Source organism: Drosophila miranda, chromosome XL (genome assembly GCF_003369915.1).
Source record: "Drosophila miranda strain MSH22 chromosome XL, D.miranda_PacBio2.1, whole genome shotgun sequence".
Classification (NCBI taxonomy): domain Eukaryota; kingdom Metazoa; phylum Arthropoda; class Insecta; order Diptera; family Drosophilidae; genus Drosophila; species Drosophila miranda.
Window position 1 is genome coordinate 18,226,684 of NC_046673.1, and position 26,452 is coordinate 18,253,135.

The 26,452-nt window shown below is 41.4% G+C and overlaps 1 protein-coding gene across 5 annotated transcripts; it reads right to left on the bottom strand.

The window, feature by feature from the left end:
- Positions 1-717: 717 nt before the first annotated feature.
- On the bottom strand, positions 718-25,888 carry LOC108164684 (protein bric-a-brac 1). Of its 5 annotated transcripts, XM_033391196.1 has the most exons (8): positions 25,489-25,887; positions 3,527-3,862; positions 3,046-3,461; positions 2,201-2,981; positions 1,943-2,152; positions 1,755-1,879; positions 1,555-1,706; positions 718-1,492 (listed from the first exon to the last, which is right to left on the bottom strand). In XM_033391196.1, exons 2-8 carry the CDS (start codon positions 3,815-3,817, stop codon positions 1,437-1,439), a joined length of 2,031 nt encoding a protein of 676 aa, XP_033247087.1. In that variant the 5' UTR covers positions 3,818-3,862; positions 25,489-25,887; the 3' UTR covers positions 718-1,436. The 5 variants fall into 5 exon arrangements, with proteins under 5 accessions (XP_033247087.1, XP_033247079.1, XP_033247073.1 ...); XM_033391188.1 differs by having other exon boundaries at positions 718-1,506; positions 1,943-2,981; positions 25,489-25,888; XM_033391182.1 differs by having other exon boundaries at positions 1,943-2,981.
- Between the last annotated feature and the right edge of the window lie 564 nt (positions 25,889-26,452).

The window sequence follows — 26,452 nt, forward strand, 5'->3', positions numbered from 1 at the left end:
TCTCCTCCGCCAGAGGGCGCACACTGCACTGGGAAGAGTGTGTGGGAGAGAGACAGAAAATGAGTAAGCATAGCCACTGCAATTTCATTTGTTCCTTCTGGCTATAATAATAATCCAATGTGACTCAGATTCTGCAGTCTGTTAGATATGGTCATTCATTATGAATCTGCGTTTTTTTCGTATTTTCAAAATTGTAGTTCCATCAATATTCTTCGTTGTTGATATTCCGTCGAATATTACTAGCTATCTAGATCTTTCAGCCCTGCCCACATAATTTTTTCCAATTAATTAATCTATTTTCCACTTGACTGGTTTATTTTAAGCTGTCGCTTTTGTTGGATTTAGTCTAAAAAAAGGTTTTAGCGAAGAAGTAAAATAAAAACCAAACTTAATAAGACGTAAGAGAAAAATCGTTCCTATTGCTCAATTTTGATATTCCGTTGAATAATGCTGACTAAAACTAAAACCTATGACCATATAATTTTTGGCTTATAATCTAATAGTTAGTGCTATAGCCCATATAATAAACACATCAAATAAATTGTTTGGTCCGCTGTTTTTTTGTTCGACTAACAGCGAGCTGTTATGAGCATCATTTATTCCCGACTAACGGCACTCTGTTAACCATTAACGGTCATCCACTTCAATATTTCTGTTAATTGCTGTCCGACAAAAAATAAATTCACACGTTGACGGACTATTCGCATTAGCAAATAATTTAAATTGATGTTATTTTATTTCGTTTCAAACATATTCATTGTATGTAATACATATTGTTTGTTGTTTTGTTTTTGTGTTTCTTGTTGTTGATGTTGTTGTTGTGTCTGTTAACTTATAAAAAAATTGCCCATACTGTTTTCGGATTCCCGTTTGTCAGTTATTACGTTTAATGATTAACTAGATTTCATAGTTTTTATATTATCAGAATTTTACTACCAAAAGAAACACGCTGCTAATCGCATCTTATATAATTCACATTGAATGCTGATTAATACCGTTCTAGTACCGCACCCCACTCTGCCTGTACTTTACATTAGCTAATATGCATACATATGTGTTTGCATGTATGGGTGCGTGTGTTTATATATGTATGTATATATTTGTAGACGTATTTTCATAATATATATTTAATTATTATATTATATTAAGATCGCCCCCAGCAGACACATTAAATCTGACGTGATAGTGTTTTAAAACGAAGAAAAAAAAAAATATATTAATGTGGAAACTTATTTTGGAAAGGTTTCTGTGGATCAAATATCTCCGGCAATCGATCTCCTTTCCTTCTATCTGCTTTAACTAGCCTCGTGATCCCTTTTTGGGATCAAATCATTGTGTCTTTTGTCCGCTTCCTGCCTCTCCTATATCAGCCTGTGGCGGCGCTTGAGATTTCGAGATTTCTTCGTTGGTTTTGCTGCTGCTGCTGTTGGTGGTTCTCAAATCTGCGGACGAGTCCAGAGCTCGCTCAGATCCTTCTTCAGTTTTCCCAGTTCTGTAAATAAGTATCTGGATTAATGGGTGCTTGGAGAATACTGCAGTCTGTCCCTCACTTACCACCTAACTGCGAGGGCTGTGCGGCCCCAGCGCGGAGGCTCAGATCGAAACGAGGCTGAACGGCCAACTGGCCGCCCGCGGCTGAAGGCGATGGCCCAAAGTTACGATAGTTCGTGAAGCTGTGTGGAAGAGTGGAGAGGAGAGCCGGAGAACTAGGATGACATGGCTGGTGGAGATGGTGATGGTGGGCGTCTGCTCACCTGTAGGGATGCTTGAGGCAGCCATAGACCTCGCGGTAGCGCCCGTACAGTGTGCCATAGGAAACGCCCAAAATGCGGGCGGCCTTTTTCATCTCAAGTCTTTTGTTTTTGATGGCATCCAGCACCTGGAATGCAAATGAGAATGCGCTCAAGTATTCGTTGCATCAGTAAGGTTATGGAAGACTTACGCGCTTGGTGAATGGCTCCTCCCAGAACTGTGGACGACGCCCCTTGGCCAAGTAGTCGTCCATCTTGATCACGTCCTGCCACTCCGACAGCTCCTCGTTGGTCAGACGCAGTTCGGCCGCATCATAGTCCTCCAGTTCCCCCTGCTCACCCTGGCCCTGGCTGTGGATCCCATTGATGGCACTGGCACTGGCACTGGCACTGGCACTGGCACTGGCACTGGCATTGGCACTGGCACTGGCACTGATACTGGCACTGGCGGCCACCGCAGCAGCTGCTGCCACGGCCACGGCAGCGGTGGCCGCTGCTGCACTGGCCACAGTCGGTGAAAACTCGTGCGGCATCAGCAGGCCATGTTCGTTGATCAAATATCCTCCTCCAGTGCCTGCGGAGGCTGCCCCCCCAACAGCCGATTCGTACTTGCGGCTGAAGCTGGCGGGTACCAGCGCAGATGGGCAGCGGGCGGCGGGCGACTCGGCCCGATTGGCCACCAGATGCTCGTTCTCAATCTCTTCGACGGGCTGCGGCAGGGCACTCTGCCCCTGGGATGATGATTCTTCGGAGTGGCGCTTCTCGGAGGACTTCTCATGCTCGCCTCCCCCGTAGTGGCGGCGGGCGTGGCGCAGCTTGCCGTGACGCTCCCGGCGCTCGCTAATCTTCTCCAGCTTCTTGGAGGGCGCTCCCACTGTGGCGGTGCCAAGCACCTGCTGCGCCGCCTCATTTCTGGCCTCGAGCACGTGCTTGGCGCCCTCGTTGCCATCGCTGGGCTTGGGCGAGGCGCTGCGCTGAATGCCATTGGGCCCCCTATCTGCTGCATCTGAGTCCTGCTCAGAGCCGACAGCCTGGAGCTGCTGCTGGTGATGGCGTTGGCGCTGTCGCTGCTTGGGCAGGCTGAGGCTGGAGGCGGAGGCGGGCGGGGAGGCCAGCGAGCTGGAATGTGCAGCAAGCTGTTGGGGTGGCTCCTCGACAAAGTGACGGGCCGACTCCAAATATGCTCGCTGGGCGGGCTCCAGGCTGGCGGCATAGTGGGCCAGCTTACGGCTGGAGAGAATGGTGGCACATTAGAAGGAGGAGCTGACAATTGAGGGGATCTCTGGTGGCTTACACATTGAATACATCGTAGGCATCGTCTAGTGGGGGACGTCCTCGTTTGCGCTTCGGTCCCATAAAGAGTTCCACGGGCGTAACTCGCGCCTGCTGCTCGCTACTGGCTCCTGATCCTGATCCTGGCTGTGGTGTCTGCGAGGGCATACGGCCAAGCACGCTCTCCATGGAGGGCTCCCGATCGTGATCCCTCTCTGTGGTGGCACGCATTTGGAGTGGTGCCTGCGGTGGTGGGTGCTGCTGCTGGTGGTGCAACATGTCCTGTGCATAGCTCTCGGCCAGGCTGCGCGGCGGCGAGAGGAACACGGCCGTGGGCATGGGCGGCGGCGGACCATCCTCATCGTCGCGCCAACTCACCTCGGCCAGGCCCTTGATCTTCAGTTCATCGGCAGTCCTCAGCAGCGATGGGAGGCTGGCCTAAACCGTAAACGAAAACAGTCCGATGAGCATGAGCGGCGGACTCAGTGCGCTGGGATACTCACGTGCTCCACATTGATCTCCCCCTTGTACATGAACTCGATGAGGCACTTGACCTCGGCAAAGGTCACGTCCTTCATAATGATGATCGGATCCCGCTCGCTGGCATAGCTCGTGAGCACCGAGTCGAAGAAGGTGCTGCAGGCGCACAGCACCACGCGATGGGCGCGTATCATTTGGCCCTCGCAGGCCAGGGTCACGTCGCAGAAGCAGCCGCGGTCCAGCAGCTGCGAGAACATCATTTGCAGGTTGCTGTGGTGGTACTTCCAGCGCAGACAGTACTGCTGCGGCTGCATGGTGAGGCCGGGCTGCTGATGCTACTGTTTCACCGTTCACGTGCTCTGGAATTAAAAACCAAATATTTAGTTTTTGAATGACATTTGAAATGAGTTTTGAAAGTGTTGGAAAAGCAACAAAAAATTGTGTCAAGGAAATCCTTTAAACTCCATAATTCCTACACGAAAATTCTTGATAAATCTCGGTATGGCTCTCCTCCGCCAGAGGGCGCACACTGCACCGGGAAGAGTGTGTGGGAGAGAGACAAAAAATGAGTAAGCATAGCCACTGCAATTTCATTTGTTCCTTCTGGCTATAATAATAATCCAATGTGATTCAGATTCTGCAGTCTGTTAGATATGGTCATTCATTATGAATCTGCGTTTTTTTCGTATTCTCAAAATTGTAGATACATGGTGAAATTTTGAAATACACTCTGTGATACACAGTGTGATATCACAGGAGTCTGGAGTTTGGTAGAGCAACCATAGAGCTCCTATAGTCTCTGAGATTTGAGGGCACTGAGTGTCTGCTATATCGACTCGGCTATTGGGGGCTTTTGGGGGGTCGAAAACGCTTCCTTCAACTTCCACCACTACTCTTTTTCAATATCGGATATACAAAAGGATACTTAAGCAGGTCTACTTAGAGTACTTTTGTCCCACGGAAAGACTTTCATCGGTAGTGAGCCTGAAAGAAGACTCTTTCTAGCCGCAGAATAGGATCATTAGGCACAAAACGCTCTTCACAGATGAGTGGGTTTTTGTGTGTTTGTTTCTTTTTTGCCAGCCCCATGATATCAATTAAATAATTGACTTTAAATAACGAGGGTATTTCCCGATTTATCTGCATACCAGCATACTCGTAAATGTGAAAATAAAGCAACAAAAAAAAGATAGTTATTGTTTTTTTTGTGTTGTTGCCTCGCTGAATTTAAGAGTATTATACTCGTATTACGTATACGCGATAAACTTGTTATCCTTTTTGGTACTTTAGCTGTGTGTGTGTGTGTGTGTCAGTGTCGGTGTCGGTGGGCTGTGTGTAAATGTCAATCGGAGAACACCCCAACCCAAGTGTTCAATGATTAATGAACAACTTTTTTGTGCAGGCCTGGGATGCAAGGATTTTCGGTTTTTTTTTCCGGTTTTTCTTTCTCATTTCAAGGTATTTTTCCGTATTAAATTTATGGCGAATTATTTCACACAAAATTGTTCAATAAATAATCAAAATTCTCCCTTTATGCTCCGCAGCATGGGAACTGATCAAAAAAAGCTGGGTCCGTCCCGGCATCCACAGAGAAAGAGAGAGAGCGAGAGAGAGAGAGAAGAGAGATATTTTTTGCAGCAACAAAGAAGCGTCAATGACTCTGGTGAGGGGCTATGGAGAAGGTTTTTCCACGGGGCGAGGAGGTGGAGGTGCATGAGGTGGAGTAGGGAAAGCGAAAAACGTTGCTTGTGGAGGGGGGGTGGGGGCGGTGTAAGAAGGGATAGGATAGGGAGTTTTTCCTTTCAGACTGCAGCACCATAAAAATGTTCGTCCTCGTTTTCATTTTATTATTATATTTTCACCCCCCTCCGCACTCCACCTCTCTTCCTCTCCCTCTCTCCCTCTTTGTTTTTTGTTTTTTCTTCACTTGATGTTTTCTCCTTCGCTTCGCTTCTATTTTTTTTTTTTTTTTTTTCACATACATATATAAACATTTTCATAATTTTTTTTGTGTGCTTTTATACAAAAGAAGGAAAATATTATGCGCCAGGTAAAAGTTTATTTTGTTTGTCGCTCCTCCGACCATTCCACCAGCGAGCACACCCCATACATAATGTAAAACGTAGTACATAGCACACGAATACGACTACGAATACGAATACGAGTACGAGTAGTAAGTACATATAGTACATGGCGAGTGTTCATATATCAAGAGAGTTGGCGCTCAATAAAAATATCCGAGACGCGGGACCTGGGACCAATCTGTCAATGTACTTAAATATTGTACCATATATCGTGTAGCGAATGAAAATGAAAACAAAAGTATGAAAAGAGCAATTATAAAGCCCCTTTTTGTTGCTGGTTTTTGTCCACAGATTCGTTGTAATTGTATTTCGAAATAAATTGATTTTCATCTCTGTAGCAGGGGATGCCCCCTGGGCATCGCTTATCGTTGGGGATCCTCTCAGAAAAAAGGCTACATTCCCGAGACTGATTGTAGCCGAGAGCCATGGGATAGGATTACATTCGTGTGTGCAAAGTTCCCATAAATGAATGGCATTCGCCACGACTGCAAGGCCACAAAAGATAGGCATGGTAAAAGAAACACCTCCACATACAAGTTTCAAGAACTAACTGTAGTTAGTGATTGTTTAAGCGTACTCGTAAATACCTCACAGACACAGTACGAGGATATTCCAGTAGAAGTTCAGCGATTATCCCCTAGTCACCACAGCTCTTCTAATTAAATTCTATATCCGATTAAAAGCAGTACCATGTGGCAGTTAATTATATATGTATCTACAAGTACAAGTCGTGTAAAAGTTTCCTGAAAATTCCGCTCACAGCAAAAGTGTTTACAAAGTTTTTTGTTGTTGGTGTGACGTCCTTACGGACTATGCGAGGGACTAGAGGAGCGCTGGAGCGGCAGACAGTGAAAAGATTCAAGTAAATGTTTGTTTCAATGTAAATATTTAGTACAAATGCAGTCTCGAATGACGCAGAATTGTAAGATAATTCGATAGTTATCGTTGATATCAATAATGTCTTGGATTAGTATAGTTGTAGTATGTACAGACAACCCTGGAAACCTACGCTCTATCTCCCGTCACGTTTCGCTGTACAGCCCTGCTTGATCCACAGCATTCAAGAACTCACGAATCCTGCCCTTAGTCAGACTCGAATCACACCGAAACACTAAAAACCGAATCCCAGATCGGCACAGACATTCACACAAAGGCAGTCCGTTTTGGGGTAGCGATTCGGTGGTTCTATAGAACCGAACGAAGAGAATCCCGAATCGCATCGAATCAGACTGAAGTGTCCGTTCGCTTATGGGAAATTCGTATGCCTTTGATACATAAGCTTGCTGCAGTCCACTTCAAACTCAATAAGGTAAAGAAACATTAGGTTTACAGAGTTTCACAGCCAATCGACGACCCCTAAGATTGTTGCCAAAGATTTTTGGAGGAAAAATTCCAGTTTCAGTCTTCAATGATTTTTTTTTTATCAAACTAAAAGCCATTGCAAGGGAAAATGTGACCTTAAAAGGGACACATACGAGGAAATTGGTCGTAGTATATGTACCTATGATAATACAAATTAATTCGCAAATATGTAGGTAGGTATTTTTGAAGCGAAGATAAAGGCTAGGCTTGGGGTTGGTATTGGGGCAGGGGTTTTCCACTTTTGGGATAAAGTGTACCATCTCCCACAGCTCTCCCATCCTCGGTCATCGTGTAATCCTTGCTCTATTCCAGTAATAAATTTCAAGAATTTTCCCCCCAAACAATTTTGCTACCTTTTTATTTGGGTGTCTCTTTTTTTTCATGCATTCTTACTTTTAGTACTAATACACGAGCCTGGGGAGGGGGTGGTGGGGGTAGAATAGGGCAACAAGAACCGAAAAAAAAAACAACCAAGGGGGATAAGAGAGATGAGGCGAACAAAACTTTATGTTGGTTGCGTTTTATGTCCAGAGTATACAAAATGGTCCTCAAATACAGCGAGAGGGAGGGAAAGATATCCTAAACAAAAACTCGTCAAAATTCGCCACAGAAAAAGAGTTAGAACTGAGAGAAAAAGAGGGCCAGGGCAGTCCAGCAACAAAGGAGCCACAGCTGAAGAAAGAGGTAGAAAGAGAGAAGGTATTGCGAGAAGCCGAAACCAAAATTGCATACCCTTTTACCAGAGGGTATACCCTGCCAGGCGGGGAAGCCTCAGAAGGATCTTCTTCTGGTGCCCAAATTCCAATTCCATTTGGATTCAGCTTCTCAGGTGGAACACATCGGTGGAAGCCCACGACCCGAGAGTATCCCTAGCTTCGGTGCAGCCAAAAAAACTACAATTTCTTGCTTGTTTTTGCTGCTGCTTGAAATGCCAAAAGAAAGTTCGATAAAAAAAAAAAACCTACAGCTTAAAAGCAACAGAAAAAGAAGAATGCTGGCAAATAAATTGCATAAAGGGAGAGTTGAACAAAAAATAAACAAAGATTTCGGTAAGCACATATATATATGAATATATAAATACTATATATAGCTGTACATATTGTACATAAGTGGAGGAATATCAGTGCCAAGATGTATCGTATACGTACGTACATGTGTATTAATAGTCGTTCCGATACTCAGATTCAAGGAAATTATTCCCCTCCTGGGGAATACGATAATCAAATTTTTTTAGTGTTTGTTTCTGTTTTCTCAAGGCCCCAGAGCTTCAGGCTCGAGCATCGGATCTGGTGCCCAAAAGCGATCATTTAAGAAACGATCTTATAAGAAAGGGGTAGCAATAGGCTCTGGCTCTTGTTGTCTCCGACTTTTAAGCAGATCGAAAAAACATTGGACTATTAAATGCTTATCGAGAGTAATTTCTCATAAGCGAAAGGATACATTCGTATCGAATGACACACGGGAAATATCATTCCGTGGGATATCGAAAAAGTGATGAAATGTTTGAAAAATTGTCTAATTATTTGGGTTTCAGATCAATATTATAAGACAGCATACAATCAGAGGATTTGGCTGGATTTTTCGTAGGAATATTGTGATTTTTTTCAGAGAAGCGCTAAAGATATTGTTGAAATATTGTTCCCAAATTTTATCTAGTCCGAGTCGGGATTTTCGATAGTTTGACCACCATTGTGTGCACACACATGATTGATGTAAAAAAGTGGTGAGGGGGCATTAAAAAACGCAATGTCCGACCAACTGCGATTGGGACTTGAGTTCGGTTACGGATACCGGATTCCGGATTCGGACTGGGTCTTCGTCTCTCAGAAATCCACAAAAAAGCACACACACACAAGGGTTAACTGTAAAGGGTTTTTGATCCCCATACATACACAAACTTCTCGCACACATACATCTACTTGAACCGTTACACATTTAAGTTCCTTAAAATATAAAAAAAAAACGTTACAACGAAGGCAACCAAAAAAAAAAACAACAAAAAAAAGGAAACAAGGACGCACGAGAGGGGTTTCTGGGTTGACGGAAAGAGACAGAGACAGAGAGAGAGAGAGGGGGGGTAGGGGCGTAAAAAAAATACATGTTTTATTGTAGTATATTTTTCCCGCCAAGCACTCACACACACACACACAGAGAGAGAGCGAGAGAGAGAGATATATACGAAACCCCAACATCACCCAATCCCTAGCCCGTAACAGACCCAACCCCAAGCCCCAACCCCATCTTCAGCCCATACTTGGGCTTTTCCCCCCTTTTCACTACTCCCCGCCTGCTCGCTCGTTCGCTTCCTCACCCTCTCTCCTCTCTCGTCCCTCGTCTCTTTTCTTCTTCTACTTCTTTTGGATTTTCTCATGGAAAATATTTTTCAGTTTTTATCACATTTTTCTTCTTCTTTGGATTTCGTTTTGTGTTTTTTCTTTTGCCTTTTTTTTTGCTGTTATTTTATTTGTATTTTTTGTTCCCCTTAGTGGCAGGAAGGTCCCAGGGTATGCCCGATTTTTGTGTGGCTTTGTAACAGTGAGAAAGTAGCTATTCTCTTCTTTTTGTATCTTTGTCTCTGCATCCAGAACATTCTAAAGAAAGTACTAAATAATATCGTGGGAGTGCGATCTTTTCTTAATGGAAAATATAGTTTTAATATTTGGTTTATCCAATGGTTGGGCCTGTAAAGAGATGTACGACAAGGTTTCTTCTCATTAAATATTATCAATTTAGTTCATTTAATGATAACTATTTTTGGTAGTCGGACTTTTGATGCCCCTCGTAGGTCGATCTTCACTATCATTCACAATTTGGAAGATACAGAGCTACAGAGATACAGTCACGCGTCATGCGGCAGCGCCCTTCAGCCAAGGCTTCGGCCTGAGCCATCCCTCATTGGAATTCGCTCTTTCGGACATTCAATGAGTGCATATGGGATGGCAAATCAATCTGAAGCAGAGGGTATCCACAGGGTCGGTTGTCCTTGTCCCGAGTTGAGTGTTTTTTCTCGTGTTTTTCTTGTGTACGTTGTAAGCAGTGTGCCGAGGGGGTGAGTGGAAAAAGGCAAAGAAACGTCGTTTTGGCTTCAGCAGCATAACCGGGCCAGAAGACCAGGATGGTCGGTGCGACGGCGGGACGGCGGGACGGCGGGACGGAGGGTTCTGTGACGCAAAAAGGTTGCGAGCGGAAAAATAAAAATGTGAAAAAAAAAATACATTACAGCAGCAGAGCAGCGACAGAGTAGCAGCAGCAGCAGCAGCAGCAGCAGCAGCAGCAGCAGCAAAAGAGAGAAAAAAAGAAATATAAAAATAAAAACACAAAAAGCTTCAAGAGAACAGTAGAGGAAAAAAGCATAACGAGCGTTTCTCGTTTCATTTCATTTCGTTTGGTTTTTTTTCTCTCTCTTCTGCTCCTCCATGTCCTCCTCTCCCATCACTGCTCCCCCCCTCCCCCCCATTCCCCTCGCACTCCCTTGCCAAACATTCTCTTTATTATTATTTTCAGTTTCTGTCTTTCTCCATTTACTTTTCTTTCTTATGGCGGGTGTTTTTTTTTCCACTTTTTTTGATTCCTCCCGGTTGGTTTTTTTTTTTCTCATCTTTTTTTCTCTCTCTCTGCAGCTGCTTTTTAAGCTGTAATTTTTTACTTGACGCTTTTTATGCTTTCTTCTCAACCCCCTACCCTCGCCCCCCGGTACCCTATTTCGACAATTTTATCCCTTTTTTTTTTTTAAATATCGATTTTTATGTCAACTTAAATGAAAGGTACACAGTTTTCCCTACAACAAAAACTACAAAAAAAAATAAAAATAAAAATAAAAAAATGTCCGGAATGTAAAAAACGAAAAGAGGACTCTATATATGAGACCAGCCATCGTGTGTGTGTGTGTGTGGGTGTGTGGGTCCTGTCCTTCCTTTCCTTGCTATCTTTTTTTGTATTATTAATTCTTGTATATATTGCACACACATGTGTATAAATTTTTCTCATTTCCTCTTCGCAAATGCTTGCCAGAGGGACAAATGGGACACACAGGACACGGCGCCTCGCCTCGCCTCGCCAAAAGAACTCCAAGATATACCGAGTAATTTCCACCTTTTTTGTTTTGTTTCCACTACGCGAATAGGAATTCCAACTATGATTAATGGAAGGACGAAGAACTTCGATGCCATCCTGATATGAGACACATTTGAGAATAACAAATGTAATTTCTCTGCGTCAAGTTTCGGATTGGAATCTTGTTTGAGGGACTGGACTGCCAAAAAAAAAATGGTTGGAATACTCTTAAGAAGTGTCGCCAAAAGTTTATAAATTCTAGAAATCATATTTGATACTGAAAATTGTCTACGGGAAGAGAAGGGAGGAGAAGAATGTTGGACAGCACTTAAGGTCTGTCAAAGATGATCATTAAAATATCCCATACTTAAGAAGACCTCCTCAAGACTACCCTCAAAGACATCGGTAGCAGTATCATTGTGCTATACTGATATTAAATATGATCACTTTTGGTCTGTGAGGAGTACTCTCAATGGTTTCAATTTGTAGCTTCTTACGATCCAGATTCTTTAGATAAATAGTCAGAATATTGCATGTTGTCATAGTATCCTGATGACTGAATTACCAAATGTTTATAAATAGTTTTGAAACCAAAGAAAACGATATTCGATCGATGCATCCACGCAGCAAAAGAAGAATGCCTGAGGTAGTTGGGTTTTTGGCTCCTGAAACCGATCCAACTTTTAATGAAGCCAAGAAATTTCATCATCTACGAGTACATTCCAGATTGATGTTGATCTTCGCCCTTGAATTTTTCTATTTTCTTCAAGTGTACACTCTCCAAAGTCGTACAATTTTGTAAGACCTTCCAAATGGTGAAAAGATCTTAACTCAGGTTAAAGAATTCTTCTTTCAAGTAAGTTTGGACTTGATAGGTCTTCCAGTAGTAGAACTTCATAGCTTCGCTTTGTAGGCAATCCTTTCACATGGGACTCGGAGCTCTACCCAATTATGAAGATATGCTTGTATGTGCATATTCCAAGGAATGGTATGATGGTATGGCCAACACAATCAATTCGATTTAACATTCTATAACATTCAGAAGTATTCAATTATTTTCTGTATCTGTATCGCCCCAAAGTTCTCAACAACATTTCCTTCAAACTTGGCACATTCATCCCCGCCACGCCACAGCACCCCCACCCCGGCCCAACACACTTAAGTCACTTGCATATACGAGTACGTACTCGTACGAGAGCCGGTCCGAAGTAGAAAGCAACAAAATGTTGCATTGCATTGGCGCCCCTAAATAATTGCAGGCCAGTACGCCTCACCCTGCGGAAGGTTCTGTCCTGCATGTTTAATACGCATGTGAACGATTTAAACTCGCAATTGGATATTGTTTTATCCACATATCGTAGTATGAAGTATGGTATGTACGAAATTCCAACGAAAGATGATATGACTCGGTCTTTGTTGTGGGAGCAGAGGCACGTTTCCTTGGCCAATCAACTGGAAACGCCACAAATGTCAACTGAATGTAAGAGCAGGATATTGGATAAAATTTTGTATGGCACTATATGTATATGGCTTTGTCAGGGAAATTAAAATTAAAATACATATATCTTGGCAAAAATATGTCTAGATATTTGCAAATGATTAATAGTTATAATTAATGGCAATTTCTAAGGGTATCTACATACACTCCCTTATGATTGACAGCAGTTTCTGAATGGAGGCTTCACTGTTTTTCCACAGCCCACACGTCCAGGCCCCATGCACAATATAGTAAATCTCCTGCTTTTTTCTGGCACAGTAATTTTCCTTTTTTCCAACTTGTTTTTTCCCCAGTTTTTAACGTTGTGGACTGGTGGATTGCATACACTTATAGGGGAGATTCGATAGTTTTGCGTAAAGGAAATGCGCGATGAACGTCCACTGTGAGTAGGGGTCCCTGCTTCTCTATACTTTTCGATTTAGTCTCCCAAAACAGACGATATGATATGATCTATAATCAATAAACATCATATGACAAGACTTATAACTAGCCTTCTTTTGAGTACCAAATATTACATTGTTTTCTATAATTCTGTTGAACAATATCAATATCGGGTTGCTATAGTCTAAATGGATCCTTCATGTTTAATCTTAGCTTTGGCCTCTAAATGTTTTGAATTTGTGAAAACTCGCAGAGGATCTGTAGACAAAGTAGACCATCATCTGGTACCCCAAGTACATATATGGAAATCCATTTAAATGATCGATCTGCAAAGGGCATACAAAGCTACGACCCTTTGATTCTCGTTTTTGCATGCCATATTTTTGTATTTTCTTTTAAGTGTTTGCTTTAGGCTTTTGTAACGCTTTTTGCTGCTTGTTTTTGGTTTTTTTAAATATTTTTTTTTTCTGCTTCCCTCAGAAAGAAGCAAAATATTTTAATATAAATTTATGTGCAAAGAGAGCAGGTGCGGGGGCAACGGCAAGGGAACTTGTGCGCGGGTGGTTCCAAAATGTAACAAGAGGAATGATGTATGTACACCATATATTTTTTCATTTTCTTTGTTTGGCTTGATAAATAATAACAAAAAAAATATATTTGTATATACACTATAATAAACAAAATAAAAAAGTTTCATCTCCGTTTAATTCCCTGTTTATAGAGTCGGGAGTTATGTTCCCTCGGTCACACCTGACCATCATGCGAATCCCAAATAAATTTCATAGCGCCATAAAAAAGTTTAATAAACACTGAGAGACCAACAAAAATAACGTTTGAAATTTCAGGTAACTGAAATACACAAAACGAAGGGTAGAATTATGTGTCTAAATATTTTCACCAGCTGAATTAAATAAATACATATGTATAAGTATACACGCTTAAGTCTCATAATCGTGGACGGTGTGGAGGGGCTGTGTAAACAAGTAGAATTTTTTTGAGTCATAAATAAAATAAAGCTAAAAACAGCAAGTGCGACAAATATACGATCACTGGGCATGCAACGACAGGCACTACTTTAATCAGCAACAGATAAACCCCCCCCCCCCCCTTTCACTGCTTTCATCCTCTCTTAAAACCAATTCGCCTGTGGATAGCCAGCTTTAGAGCTTACAGCTGCTGCACTGCTTCGCCGGTCTTACTGCTTGCAGAAAATAAACAACAACGAGCAAAATGAGTAAGCAGTTTCGCTGCAACAGAAAATAAAACACACACAAAAAGCGAAAAGAAAACATGGAAAAAAAACTAGAATACAAAAGAAAATGTAGAAATGTTGAAAGAATTCGCGCACTCTCGAACGCGATTCAAAGGAAAAATCTATACGTTCTTATGATTCTCGCTTTCTTGGCAAATTGGTAGATGTTTTTTGTTTTGTTTTGTCCATAGGATATACCGAGGACACGTGAAAAAATAAAGGGTATATAGGGTTCAGGCAGTGTCCGATAAAAATCGAATGATGATGTAACATATGTAGATATTTCACTGCAGTATTTTCTCATAAGAAAAGTTTGAATTTGTGCAAGGATAAATAATCCACAAAAATCTGCTGATTCATTTTATTCCCAGTGTTTCTCAAAAGAACGGACTACTGGGAATCATGCGGCCGCATCTTTGTGTCTCTTTTCCCATTTAATGCTGATTGCGAATGGGGAATTCGAAATCCATACATATTATTAATAAGTATTACAAAAAAACAAAGAAATTAAGAAAATTACCAAGAAGAGCACGCAGCAACAGCAACAGCAGCAGCAGCAGCAAGAGCGTACGCAAGTTTCCCCTCTCCTCTCTTTTCCATTTGTATGTATGTGTTGGTGTGTGTTTTGCGCTGCCTTTGGGCGCTTGTTTATGTCTCTCTTGCTGCTCCTCTCTCGCATTTTGTCTTGTTTTTGGAATGCCAAATGGCAGCAGCGCAGCAAGCAGAGCAGCGGGCAGCGGGCAGAGGCAGAAACCTAGGCCAGGGCTCTGGGACGCAGGCGCGCCTGGGCAAAAGACCAAATTGTCCAAGTCCCAAGATCAAGTCCAGGGCAGCAAAGTCCACAATAACTTTTAATAGAGATAGGAGGAGGAGGAGAGATGCTACGCAACATCATAAAGTCAAACCACCCCAAACCCCAACCCCTCCGCCAACAAAATAAAAAAAAAATAACCAGCAAGCTGACAACAGGAACAACAACAACCTTACGATCTTCTTCTATAACTATGTACATATGTACGAGTGTGATGCTGGGCAGCGGCAGCGTGCTCTGTGGCTGCTGCCTGCGTGTACGCTGCAGTGTTTTTCAGCTTGCTATACCCTTCTTTAAGGCTATTATGATTTTGATCAGATGTTTGCAATTCAGAGAAGAAGGCCGATCCCGATCTGCACACACTTCATAAGAAACCGACACTATATCATACACCTACAGCAGGTGTGATGCATTTGCAAGGGTACCAAACGCTTCGGCGTCTGAAACTAACCTTCCCATACGTTCGTGTTGTTGCTGACTTTTGCAGCTTCTTTCTCTGCTGCGCCTGCCTCAGCTGCTATCTCTCTTTCTTCCACTGCTTGCTTAGAGAGCGGAGCTTTTCCTCACAGTTCTCTTCTTGTTGCGACTGCGGTTGTCTAATAATTTCAACAAGAACAGCAGCAGAACACGCAGCAGCAGCGTCCAGTTTGGCACACACACACACACACACACCCAGAAATACGCCAAAAGGAGTGGGACATTGGCAAAGAGGGGACGAACAGTGAGACAGAGAGGGGGAACGGGAACGGTAACAGTGAGAGGGAAACATATTTTTTTTTTGTAGCTGCCTTGCTGGCTAAAGAGCGGCGGCGCATCTGCACATAACCTCAAGGTTGCTGAACCTCAGCTGCGGCGGCGGCTAGAGCGCAGCTCCAAGCAGGAAGACGGCGGGCGGGCGATGCAGTGCAAAATAAAAACACAAAAAAACAGGACTTGGCCATAAATAGAGTCCTAGGCCCGACAAACCAGATTGTTTTTGATATCTTTTACAATTTTTTTTTTTTGTTTTCGGAAAAGGCAACAAACGCACAATTGAGTTCGAATTGATATCGAATCTTGAAAGCATTGCCAGCATTTTTCAAAATCTATTCAAGGGCCACTGCAGACCACAGACTTAAACAGCTGCAAAACCATCGATCACAGACCGAATCACAAAAACCTTTTACAGTTAGGACATCCACACTTTTGTACATATAGACACATAAAATTACATAATTCCATTCCTTCTATCTTAACATATAAAACAAATTCAAAAATCTTTAATATGCCAGCCTATTAAATTCGCTTTAAAAATTTCCCATAAGAAACGGAGATTGTCCTTAAAGCCTAACAGATATTTAACTGCATATTAGATTCAGATATAACTATGTACAGTTAGTCTATAGCTACTCCTTATCGGATTTAGCTAACTTACATGAGGCAGTAGATATGTATACATATAAATTTGGTCAAAATATTCGACTAGATCGATGCAAGAGCCCGCCTCTAAACAATAAATAAAGTTGGGCTGTCCAAGCCAGATAGATCTTGGAAACTTAAGCAGAGCGGAAAAGTCAAAAGAATCAAAGATCCATGGGGTAGTGGGGTAGCAGGTGGTGCAGGATGGGACGGACGGGGTCTGGGAGGAGCTCTGTGGCGGCTGCTTCTTTCGTGGAAGCGTCTTCACAAAAAACCTGGCTGGAAAAGGAAAAAAACAAAAAATCAAATAAGACAAAACAAAAAGGGAAGACACAGAGGATGCAGACGGGTGGGGAGGGGAGGGGAGTAACACACAAATTGCGAAGCGGGGAAAAAAAAAGGAAAAGCTGCTTTGCACAATCTCAGAGACGGCGGGGGCAGGGGGCAAGGGGGGGGGGGAATGGGATGTGGAGGTAGTAGCTATTTCTTCTTGGTCTTTGCTCTGCTTCTCGGCTTCTCTCTGGGCTCTGCGGCACAGGAAAAAGCCAAAGAAGCTGCCCCGTACGTTCAGAGCCCCAGATACAAATGTAAGATACTCGTGGGGAAAAACCTCACTTGGAGTGGATCAGGTTGGTGGTGGTGGGGGGGGGGCGGTGCGGGCATAGAACATTCATCAAGAAAACTGTCGTCGTTTTTTCTTCGGTTATTTGCTATCTGTATCTTTTTGTCTGCGCCTTGTATCTATGTATCTGTAAGTACGTTAGCCCCCGCCATGGATGCTCTAAGTCATATTACGACTACGTACCGCTGCCGACTACCGACTGCCCCTTGGTCGCCTCTCCTCTTGTTTACTGCTGTCTTTCTTTCTTTCTTTTATTTTCTTTATTTGTTGGTTTTCGTTTTTTGTTTCTTGTTACCAGCATAGGATGCCCTCCATGCCGTGCTCCATGCTCCATGCCACATGCCCCGCTCTGTTTGTTTATTCTGGTATTTTTTGTGTGCCGAGATTCCTCCTGCTTTCGCTCGTTTCTATTTTCATTATTTATCATATTTTTTTGCCAACGCCAAATGTAAACTTTAATATTCCTTCTGCATTGTCCCAGGAATCAAGCGGAAGAGGGCCCGACAAAAACCAGAAATATTACCTGCGGGAAAAACCTTTGACTGCAATATTTTACTACAGGCAAAGATAGATAGATACATACATAGATACTTTTGATAGTTCTGAGAGATCCCCAGATAGAGAGGATGATCTTCTACGAATCGATTCTACATCAATTTTAATACACAGAAGATACATAGATATTTCTTCTACGATCGATTCTATTTCTATTTCATGGGGAAAATGGCAAAATGCAAATTTAGAATAATATTTCAATCAAGTAGAACAATCTCCCAAAGATTTCTCTTGGGAAAAATATTCACTGACATTCACTATTTCATTGAAATTACTTTAATAACGAAAACAACAAAATGGTTGAACAACAACAACAACTGCAAAATGAGTGGAAAAAACTGGAAAAGCAAAAACAAAACAATATATGGAGAAAAAACGCTGATGATGATGATGATGATGGCGGCGGCGTCGGAGTCGGCGAACGATGTTCAGAGAAGAGAATTTTTTGCTGTCTCCTTGAAATGGGAATCTGTATACCCAGGGGTGTATACTCGTACTCCCGAGGGTATGCTGGACTCCGTGGGTATCGGGGAGTGGTCAGTGTGTGTGTGTTCAACGGATATTAGGATAGCGGCTAGCTTTTTATGTATGTACTCTGATTTGTTATGTTTTGGAGTACTTTGAGAGTGCCTAAGTACCTTAATTTACATTATTCTCATTTAGCACGATACTATGTCTAACTATGACATTACCTATGCTCGCTTTCGTTTGAGGATTTAGGAAATGTCTTTGTCTTCGATCACATCCAGTCTCCAGGGTCCAGTATCTCAATTATTCAGTTTTTACCGGTATTTCTATCCCTGTCTTAAAGGGTATATTTTGGTTGGTATAATCGCTATAAGGGAAGAGCTCCCCTTACTTGCTTTTGCTCCTTTTTTTGTGGAAGCTTAAATTTGTTCGAAATAAAAATCGGTTGTTTTTTTTAACTTTTTTTTTTTGGTGACTGTAATTTATTACGTTATTTTTTTCTGCTCGTAGCATACTTGTACCGAGTATTTTATAAAATTGTTAAATTTTTGTACGAGACAATGTAGCAGGACCGACTTATTGCCTCCCCCCAAGAAACAGCAAAGAGGAAAAACGAAAAATAATAAAAAACAGTGAGGTGTGGGGTGGGGTGGGGATAAGCGAAAGAATGGGAAATAGCAAACCAAACTGAATATTGAGATATTTCCCATGTTTCAGGGTTCGTTCTTCGGGGCTCGGGGGGAGGAGGAGGAGGAGCTTCGCCTCGCTTCGGTTCGGTTCGGTTCTTTCAAAAGTGATTTACTCTTTTGGTAACGTGCATGTCTCCAGCTCCTCTTTCTTTCGCTACCATCTCCCCACCACCCCACCGTCCGCTCTCACTGGTGTTTTTTTCGTGCATGTTTTTTCCTTGTTCATGTGCAGTTTTTTTTTTCTTTTCCATCACACACGACATGTATGTAAATGCGTTCACTGTGTGTGTGTGCACAAAGTGTGTACGTATGTATGTGTGCACTTGTACAATATATAGTAAAATATAAGATATATTTATGCAAGAAAAAAGGACAAAATGAAACCAGACCAAAACCAGAAAGACATATGTACATACAATCAAGTTTGGTTTGCGTGCCGACACTTTAGATACCCTTACGAATCGATCGCTTACAATTTTGGAAATACCATTCTATGTATTTTTTGGATAGAATCGGTATACACACAATAACGTATGTAAATAGAGGCCCAGGTCCATCGAACTGCCTTACCTTTTCGAACTGTAGATCCCTCTTCTCAACTGCTTTCTGATCCAGCATATTGGGAACTGCTTTAAACCAGCTCTTCTCTTCGCACATCTGCTTCCGTGTCTTGCTCTCTTTAAAGCTCTCTCACCACACCTGACCTTGTCCAGAGAGAAAGATATGCAATCGTATGCAATCCACCTTTGAGGTGTGTTACAAATTTCATCTAACTGTTAATATTCCCCTGCAGCACAGAACAAAAGCTGCAGCAGCAGCAGAACCATCATCAGAGAATGCAAAAAAGAAAAGAGTAAAGAAAAGCTTTGGCACCGGCACTTACCATTTTTGTGCTGTGCAAAATATAAATGAAGTTTTTTCAGCTGCTATTTCTTCTGCCTTGTACCTTCTTTGCTCACCACCCTTTCCCCCCCCTTCGTTCTTTCACGGTTACAGTTTATTTTCTCCCCAGCTCTCAGTCCCGCCGCCGCCCGCTGCCATCATAGTTTGGCTGTCCTTTGTCGGGGCGCGCGCCAAAAAAATGAAAGCACCGCCAGAGACAGTGGGGTGGCAGCGGCAGAGAAGAAACAGTGGGCAGATAAAGGTAAGAGCGTGATAGCAGAGCGACCGAGAAGTGGCAGCGGGCAGCGAATAGGCAGCGGAGAGCGACAAAAACCCAGCAACAGTAAAACGGACGTTTTTTTCCCCCTTCCATCGTTCTCTTCTATACCAGGCCGAAGCATACACTGCGCGAGAGAGAGCGAGAGACAGGGTGGGGATAGTTGGGACGGACGACTTGGCTTTGGTAAGAGCAGGAACGGGGGATATAAATTAAATGCTCGACTTTATTTTGCCTGGCAATGTGCTTTTTCCCTTGTTTTAATATTTTCTTTCCCTTTCTCTATGCATGGTTTTTTTTCGTTTGTTTTTGTTTCCAGCGACTTTTTGCAATTTTCCTCTTTCTCTCTCTCTCTCTTACACACTTTGAGATTTTCCTATTATGTTTTTTATGCATTTCACTTTTTGTTGTTCCTTTCTACTCCCTGATTTGTGTAGCTCGCTTCTCTCAGATGGGACTGTAAAGCTGCTTAAAGAACAATAGGATGAAAATTCTCGCCAAAGACTATCCATATAAATATTTACATACTTGCACATGTGTGTATATACTTATGTACATATTTAGTTACTAAAAAGTGTGTGGAAAGATGGAACTTTGCAGTCTGAACCTGTTGCGGTGTAGGGAGTGGAGTTTTTCCTTTCAAAGGGAACGCCAGGAGAGCCTGGATGACTCACGCTTACGCTAAATCTTGCGCAGAGAGCGAGCAAAAGAGGATCATGCTCCACAGAGAGTCATGCCTTTTCGAAGTGACACAAAAAAGCTCTCAATCGCCGCCTCTTTTTCTTCACTGACCTGCCTTAATCTACACTGACTCCCGAAAGTATGCAGCAATTTGGCAAATTAATTCAAAATAATTGAAAGAAACAGAGACTGGCCTTTGAGGCCTACCCCGAAGAGTTTCTGGAAAATTCAACGAATAAAGATTTACGGCTGTACTCGGCACTGTTTACCCAACTATGCACACTGTAAGTAAATCCTGCCGAATGTTTGCTGTTACCGAACACTTTCCAAACATCACCTGGCAGCATGTATTTATTTTTTGCAAAAATATGTTTATATCTTTGCATGATGCCATTACTTTGTTGGCATCGTTTGATAATTTATTGAATAACACGTTTGCCACTTATATTTATCTGTGAAAAGATTCTTCAGTTTACTTTACAAAAGCAAACAGCAAAAAGAAAATTTCCGTCAACGCAAACCCAAGCACTATCTAAGCTGTGCACTTTTGAAAAGGCTTCAAAGGACGGCCCCCTTATCTGCCAAGATATTCCGCAATTACAGAATAAATACATACATACGTATGTAATACGACGCATATTGTATATACATATGTATGTATTTATGTGCGTGTTGATATTTAAGTCCAAAGTAAATTAATTGAATCAGCAACAAAATACATAGCGCTCTAAAATACGAGCCCAATAAAGTTGTAAAAAATAAATCGAATTTATATTACACAAATATTTGGACGTCTGTAAATACAGATGTACATATGTATATACAAACATACATATGTATATATACACAATGGGTATAAAAAGTGCCTGCCTGCCACAATGCCACGGAAGTGATTAAATTGAAAAAAAAAAAATACTCAAAAAGAGAGAGAGAGAGAAAGAGAAAAATAAAATTGAATCGAAATTAACGAAAACAATAACCAAAAGAAGCAGAAAAAAAAGGGAAGGCAAACCCCAACCGATGACCACAAAACGTTTTGTGATTCATAATTTTGATTCAAATTCGATTTGTTTTGTACAATTTATATACCGTTGCAGAGGATATTACGATTTTGACCAGATGTTTGGCACAAACTGAACAAAGTGGCATGACAGGCATGCTCTACAAAATCTATGGAAAATATCCAATCTTGGATCATTATATCATATGTTCTATATAGAAACTGTCGTCCGAAAATCAATGTGATTCGCAATCAAAAACAAAAGTACTGCCGGTTTCATGAAGCTTCGACAAATTTGATTTAAATCAAAGCCCCCATATCGTATAGTCACCATAGAAATATGTAGATAAGAAAGAGTATGTGAAGCCCCAGGTCCCCTTTCGTTCTTGTTGTTTTCTGTTTTTGTGTGTTCTGTATATGTACACGTTTTTTTTTTGTTTTTTGTAGAATTTTTCGTGAGTGTGCGTGAGCTTTTTTTTATTAAAATAAGTTTTTTTTTTTGTTCTGTTAATTGGTTAAAAATAGAGGTCGTATAACTCTTAATTTTTTTTCTCTTTGTTTTTGTTGGTTTTGAAGGCGACATAAATTTATTTGGAAACCTTGACGAAATAAATATCAAAACATATAAATAATAGAAGAGAAACGAAACGGAACGAAAAGAAGACGGCAAGAATTTTCAACTTTCCAACGGTTTTGTTAGCGGTGGGGTGTGTGTAGGGTGGGGGGTATATTTTATTTTCTTTTCTTTTGTTTTCGCTTGCCTTTATTCAACGGAAATAGTTTTTATCTTCCGTTCTCCGTCTCGGTTCTGTCCCATTCTTTTCATTGATTTCAATGCTTTTTACTATTGTTATTCTTATGCTTATGCTTTTGCCTTTGTTTTGTTTGTCTTTTGCCCCACTCTTTTTTACCCGCTCGTCTCCCGTTTGCACTATTATTCGCTCTAAAGTTATCAGCAAATTTGCCTAACTTGTTCTCTCTCTCACTCTTGCACACACTAACTCAAATAAATAAATGTACAAACAAAAAACATGTACATAAAAATGTTTGGTTTCGTTCTTAATTATAAATATGCACTGATATCGGGGCCAAGCACCCTTTTGGGGCCCTATTCAATGGCATAAAAATAATCTGCGATATTCCGCACCCGTACCCTAGACCCCTATAAGGAAAAGGAACAATATAATATACTTTTAGCTCTTCAAAATCTTCTTTTCACGTATTGCAAACGTGTTCATAAAACTATCGTACTTCCCCCCCCCCCCCAGAAAAAAAATAAATAAAAATTCCATACCATTATCTTCAGGCTCTCTTTTTTTGCTTTGCTAAATCTTTTGTTTATCTTTTCATTATTTGCTGAAATTCTTGTACGCATTTTACTCAAGCGTTTTCTCCGCGTCCCTCCCCCTTCCCCCCCACCATTCCAGCTAAAAAACAAATTGCTTTTCTTATTTTCTTATTAAGTACAAAAAAACAGTTCAAACAAACTGGAAATTTGCGTAAGACAAAAAACAAAGAAAAAGAAGAACAAAAAAACTTGCACACAAATGGAAATTAAACTAAAATATTTTTTGTGACAACAACAATTTGCTGGCAAAATTTATTACGCAAAGTGTGCAAAAATACAGAATAAATAACAAAATACATAGCTTTAGAAAACAATATTCGTGTCAGAATTTGTGTAGTTTTTTTTTGTTTTTTTTTATTATTTCCTCTGTTGTTTTCTCGTTGGTGTTTTTGTCGAATGACACAAAAATAAGTGACCGGCAGGCGCGCTATGGCGGTAGAAAAAGTTGCGTTGCATTGCATACAATATATACCAATATTTTTAATAATTCCGAGAACATTTCTATCCAACGAAAACAATGGATTGAATTTAAGAGAGAGTGAAGCAAATAAGCGATCTGGCAAGCACGCCCTCTACCCCACGGCCTTAACCTCCACCTGTGACGCGTGCTGACCTGCCCTTGTTTAGGCTCTCCCCTCACCTCACCACACCCGTTGCTATTTTTTCTGTTGTTTTGGGCATTGAACTTGAAATTTTGCCGAAGAGAGGAATATGCAATTTAACTGTGGGAGAGGGAGAGAGACCCATGTGGGCACGCACACACAAACACACACGCACCCATCGATGCTGCTGCTGGTGCGACCAACAGATTGGTGTCGTCGCGACTTGGCCTGGGGCCCCCACTCTCCTCTGTCTGTCTATCTCTATCTCACTCTCGCTTCCGCTCGTTTGGCGCAGCAGGCGAATGTCGCTGTGAAAACAAAAAATCTAATAAAAGTGCGGACAAAAACAAAACGCGAACACAGGCTAGTCACATCTGATAGAAGGTAAGGCAAATGCAAAAGAACGGCCTCTAATTTCATTCAGAAATCAGAATGTGTGAGCCAAACAGATCGCGAGAGAATGAGAGAGGAGAGGCAAGGCTACGCTACCCGGTGTGCGGGTCTGGTCCCACCTTTTATATAATATACCTTGGCTAAGCACTGAATGGCAACGAACGGGGCATCGAGCAGAAGGAGCAACAGAAAAACCCACCGCAGCAGCAGCGCAGCAGCAGCGAAAGGCAAATGCGATTTGCAATTTTAATTTTTGTTCATGTTTTTGCTGTTGCTTTGCTTGTTTTTTTTTGTTTTGTTTTTGTCTCATATAATTAAAGTTGTAAAAATGAAGTGCGCTGAGAGATGATAAAGAAGCAAAAGAGAAGGAGAGAGAGAGAGAGAGAAGCAAAGGCAAAAAAGAAAAGTAAATTCGCAAATTGCTTTTGCGTTTGACGCGGCGCCTCTCTGCTCCAAAGGCGGAAATGCTGATGGGCCTCTCTCTTCCCCTAATAATTGACACAGCAGCACACAAAAAACCGAAAGAGAAACACAGATAAGCCCAGAAAAAACAACGGTAACACCTCTTCTCTTAGCCGAGGCTGACATACCCTTCCCTTCCCAACGTGTTGCGCACTTTTAAAACCAAGCTCTGGTTGCTTTTACGAGCCTCATATCAAAACAAATGAATTAATCCTGAGAGAAAAGCATGGAAGCATTGTACATAATGCATATATGTATATATTCCATTGGGTTGCGAAAGGTCTTTTATGGAATCTCTATATATTCGAACCATTTTTATCAAACGAAGAGTACTACCTGTAAGGGTATCCAAAAATCCCCAAAAGTGAACCCATACATGACCACAACAATAGCCAGTGCAGAGGATGGAAATTCGTAAAGTTTTTCTATTTGCGAGCTGTGTTTTTCCATTTGTTTTTGTATTTTTTTCGTATTTGTGATTGTGGGCCAGCAGCAAAATTAATTACCAACTCACCTTACTCACAAAATACATATGGCAGAAAGCAACAACAACAAAATAAATGTAAATTACTTTTTTATTTGTTCGGTTTCTTTTCTCTGTGGCCACACGAATTTAATTAATTAATTTTTTTGTCGCTTGTAATTTTTTAAAATTAGTCCTGAGCTTGTGTTTTTTTTCTATTAAAAAAAGTATATAAAAAGTGCGTTGCAAGAACATTAAATGATTTTCTGCGAAATAATTGTATTTTTCAATTCTGTCTTTGTTTTTTTTTTATTTATCACAATGATATTTATTGGAGGAAAAAGAAAACCCCGCAACAAAAAAGCAGCTGGCAAAGTCAACAAACCCGGAAACCCCGGGGCGCTGCTGAGAACAATGGGACTTTTTATTGTAATAATTTGGTTGGGGGTTTTATTTTCAACGATATAACAAACAAACAAAAAGTCCCAAAAATTGGACACAACATTTGCAAAAATCACACAAAAACGCACACAAGACAAAACAATAAACCAAAGAAGAAAACAAAAAAGATGTTGAACACAAATAAGGCATAATTTTTGTTTAGCTAAAAATAAAACATTTCTGTGGTTGTTTTTTCAGTTTTTTGTCTCTCTTTCTCTCTCTCTATTTTTTAGCACATCAAAATAAATAATTTGTTTTCTCACCTTTTCTTTACGACTTTTCGCGTTTTGTATTTTTTGGGCTGTTTTTTCTGCTTCTCGTTGTTGTTATTATTGTTGTTGTCTTTATTTCTTTTTATTCTTTAAATTTTTGCACAGGAAGCAGAACTTAAGAATAAATTGATTCATTCATACATTTTCCCCCAAGTTTTTCTCTTCTTTTTGTTTCACTTTTTGTTGGAATCTCAAAAAAAATGCACGAAAAAAACCATTTTGTCAGCGCGCGCTTTTTGCTATCAAAAGTTGTTAACGGTACAGCAATATCAAAAAAAGTAACGAACGGTTTCCGTTGGATTCTCAGAACTCTTTTGTTTTGGGGTTTTGCCGCCGACGCGGCGCTCTCGTGTCCGACGTGGAGACGCACTTGACGTTGGAGCCGTGGGCCGGTTCAGCTGTGTTTTGTTTTGAGCCAAAATATGCGATGTCAGGCCGTCAGAAAAGCTTTTTGAACAGCTGTTGCCTACCAAGTTGAAGAGCTTTCAACCATAATGGAATGATGTGGCAGCGTTGGGCAGAAAGCACGCAGTGCCGCTTAAATATATTATCGATATATTGTTATATAGTCCCTTGACGCCTCTTTTGAAATAATTTTATTTATAAAAATGTTTAAAGAGAGCCAAATACATTCTACGCCAGTGCTATTTCCGCTTGTTTTTTTTTGCTGTTTTTATCGCAAGCAGCTGCAGGCAAAAGACGAAGAGCTGAAGCAGAGTTACATATCATATTTGATGCCTGCATGGATGGGAATAAGAGTGCATATTTGTGAAACAGTTATCTTTTCCCTAAAAGACACGTTTCTTTCAAGAAGACGCACAAACAAGTACAACATATGCATATGATGTTCAAGATTCTTCCTTAAAATTTGTACCAGTGGTCGAAGCATCGAAAGGGTCTGATTCAGCTTCTCATTCAACAGGTTCGTTTCCTACGCATTTAACTCGTTCCGGAG

Coding starts and splice junctions, on each gene's coding strand:
- LOC108164684 (XM_033391182.1), bottom strand. CDS start 3,817: ATGCAGCCGCAGCAGTACTGTCTGCGCTGGAAGTACCACCACAGCAAC. Junction 1,707..1,754: donor TGCCTCAAGCATCCCTACAG/GTGAGCAGACGC, acceptor ATGTCATCCTAG/TTCTCCGGCTCTCCTCTCCA. Junction 1,493..1,554: donor ACAGCCCTCGCAGTTAGGTG/GTAAGTGAGGGA, acceptor ACTTATTTACAG/AACTGGGAAAACTGAAGAAG.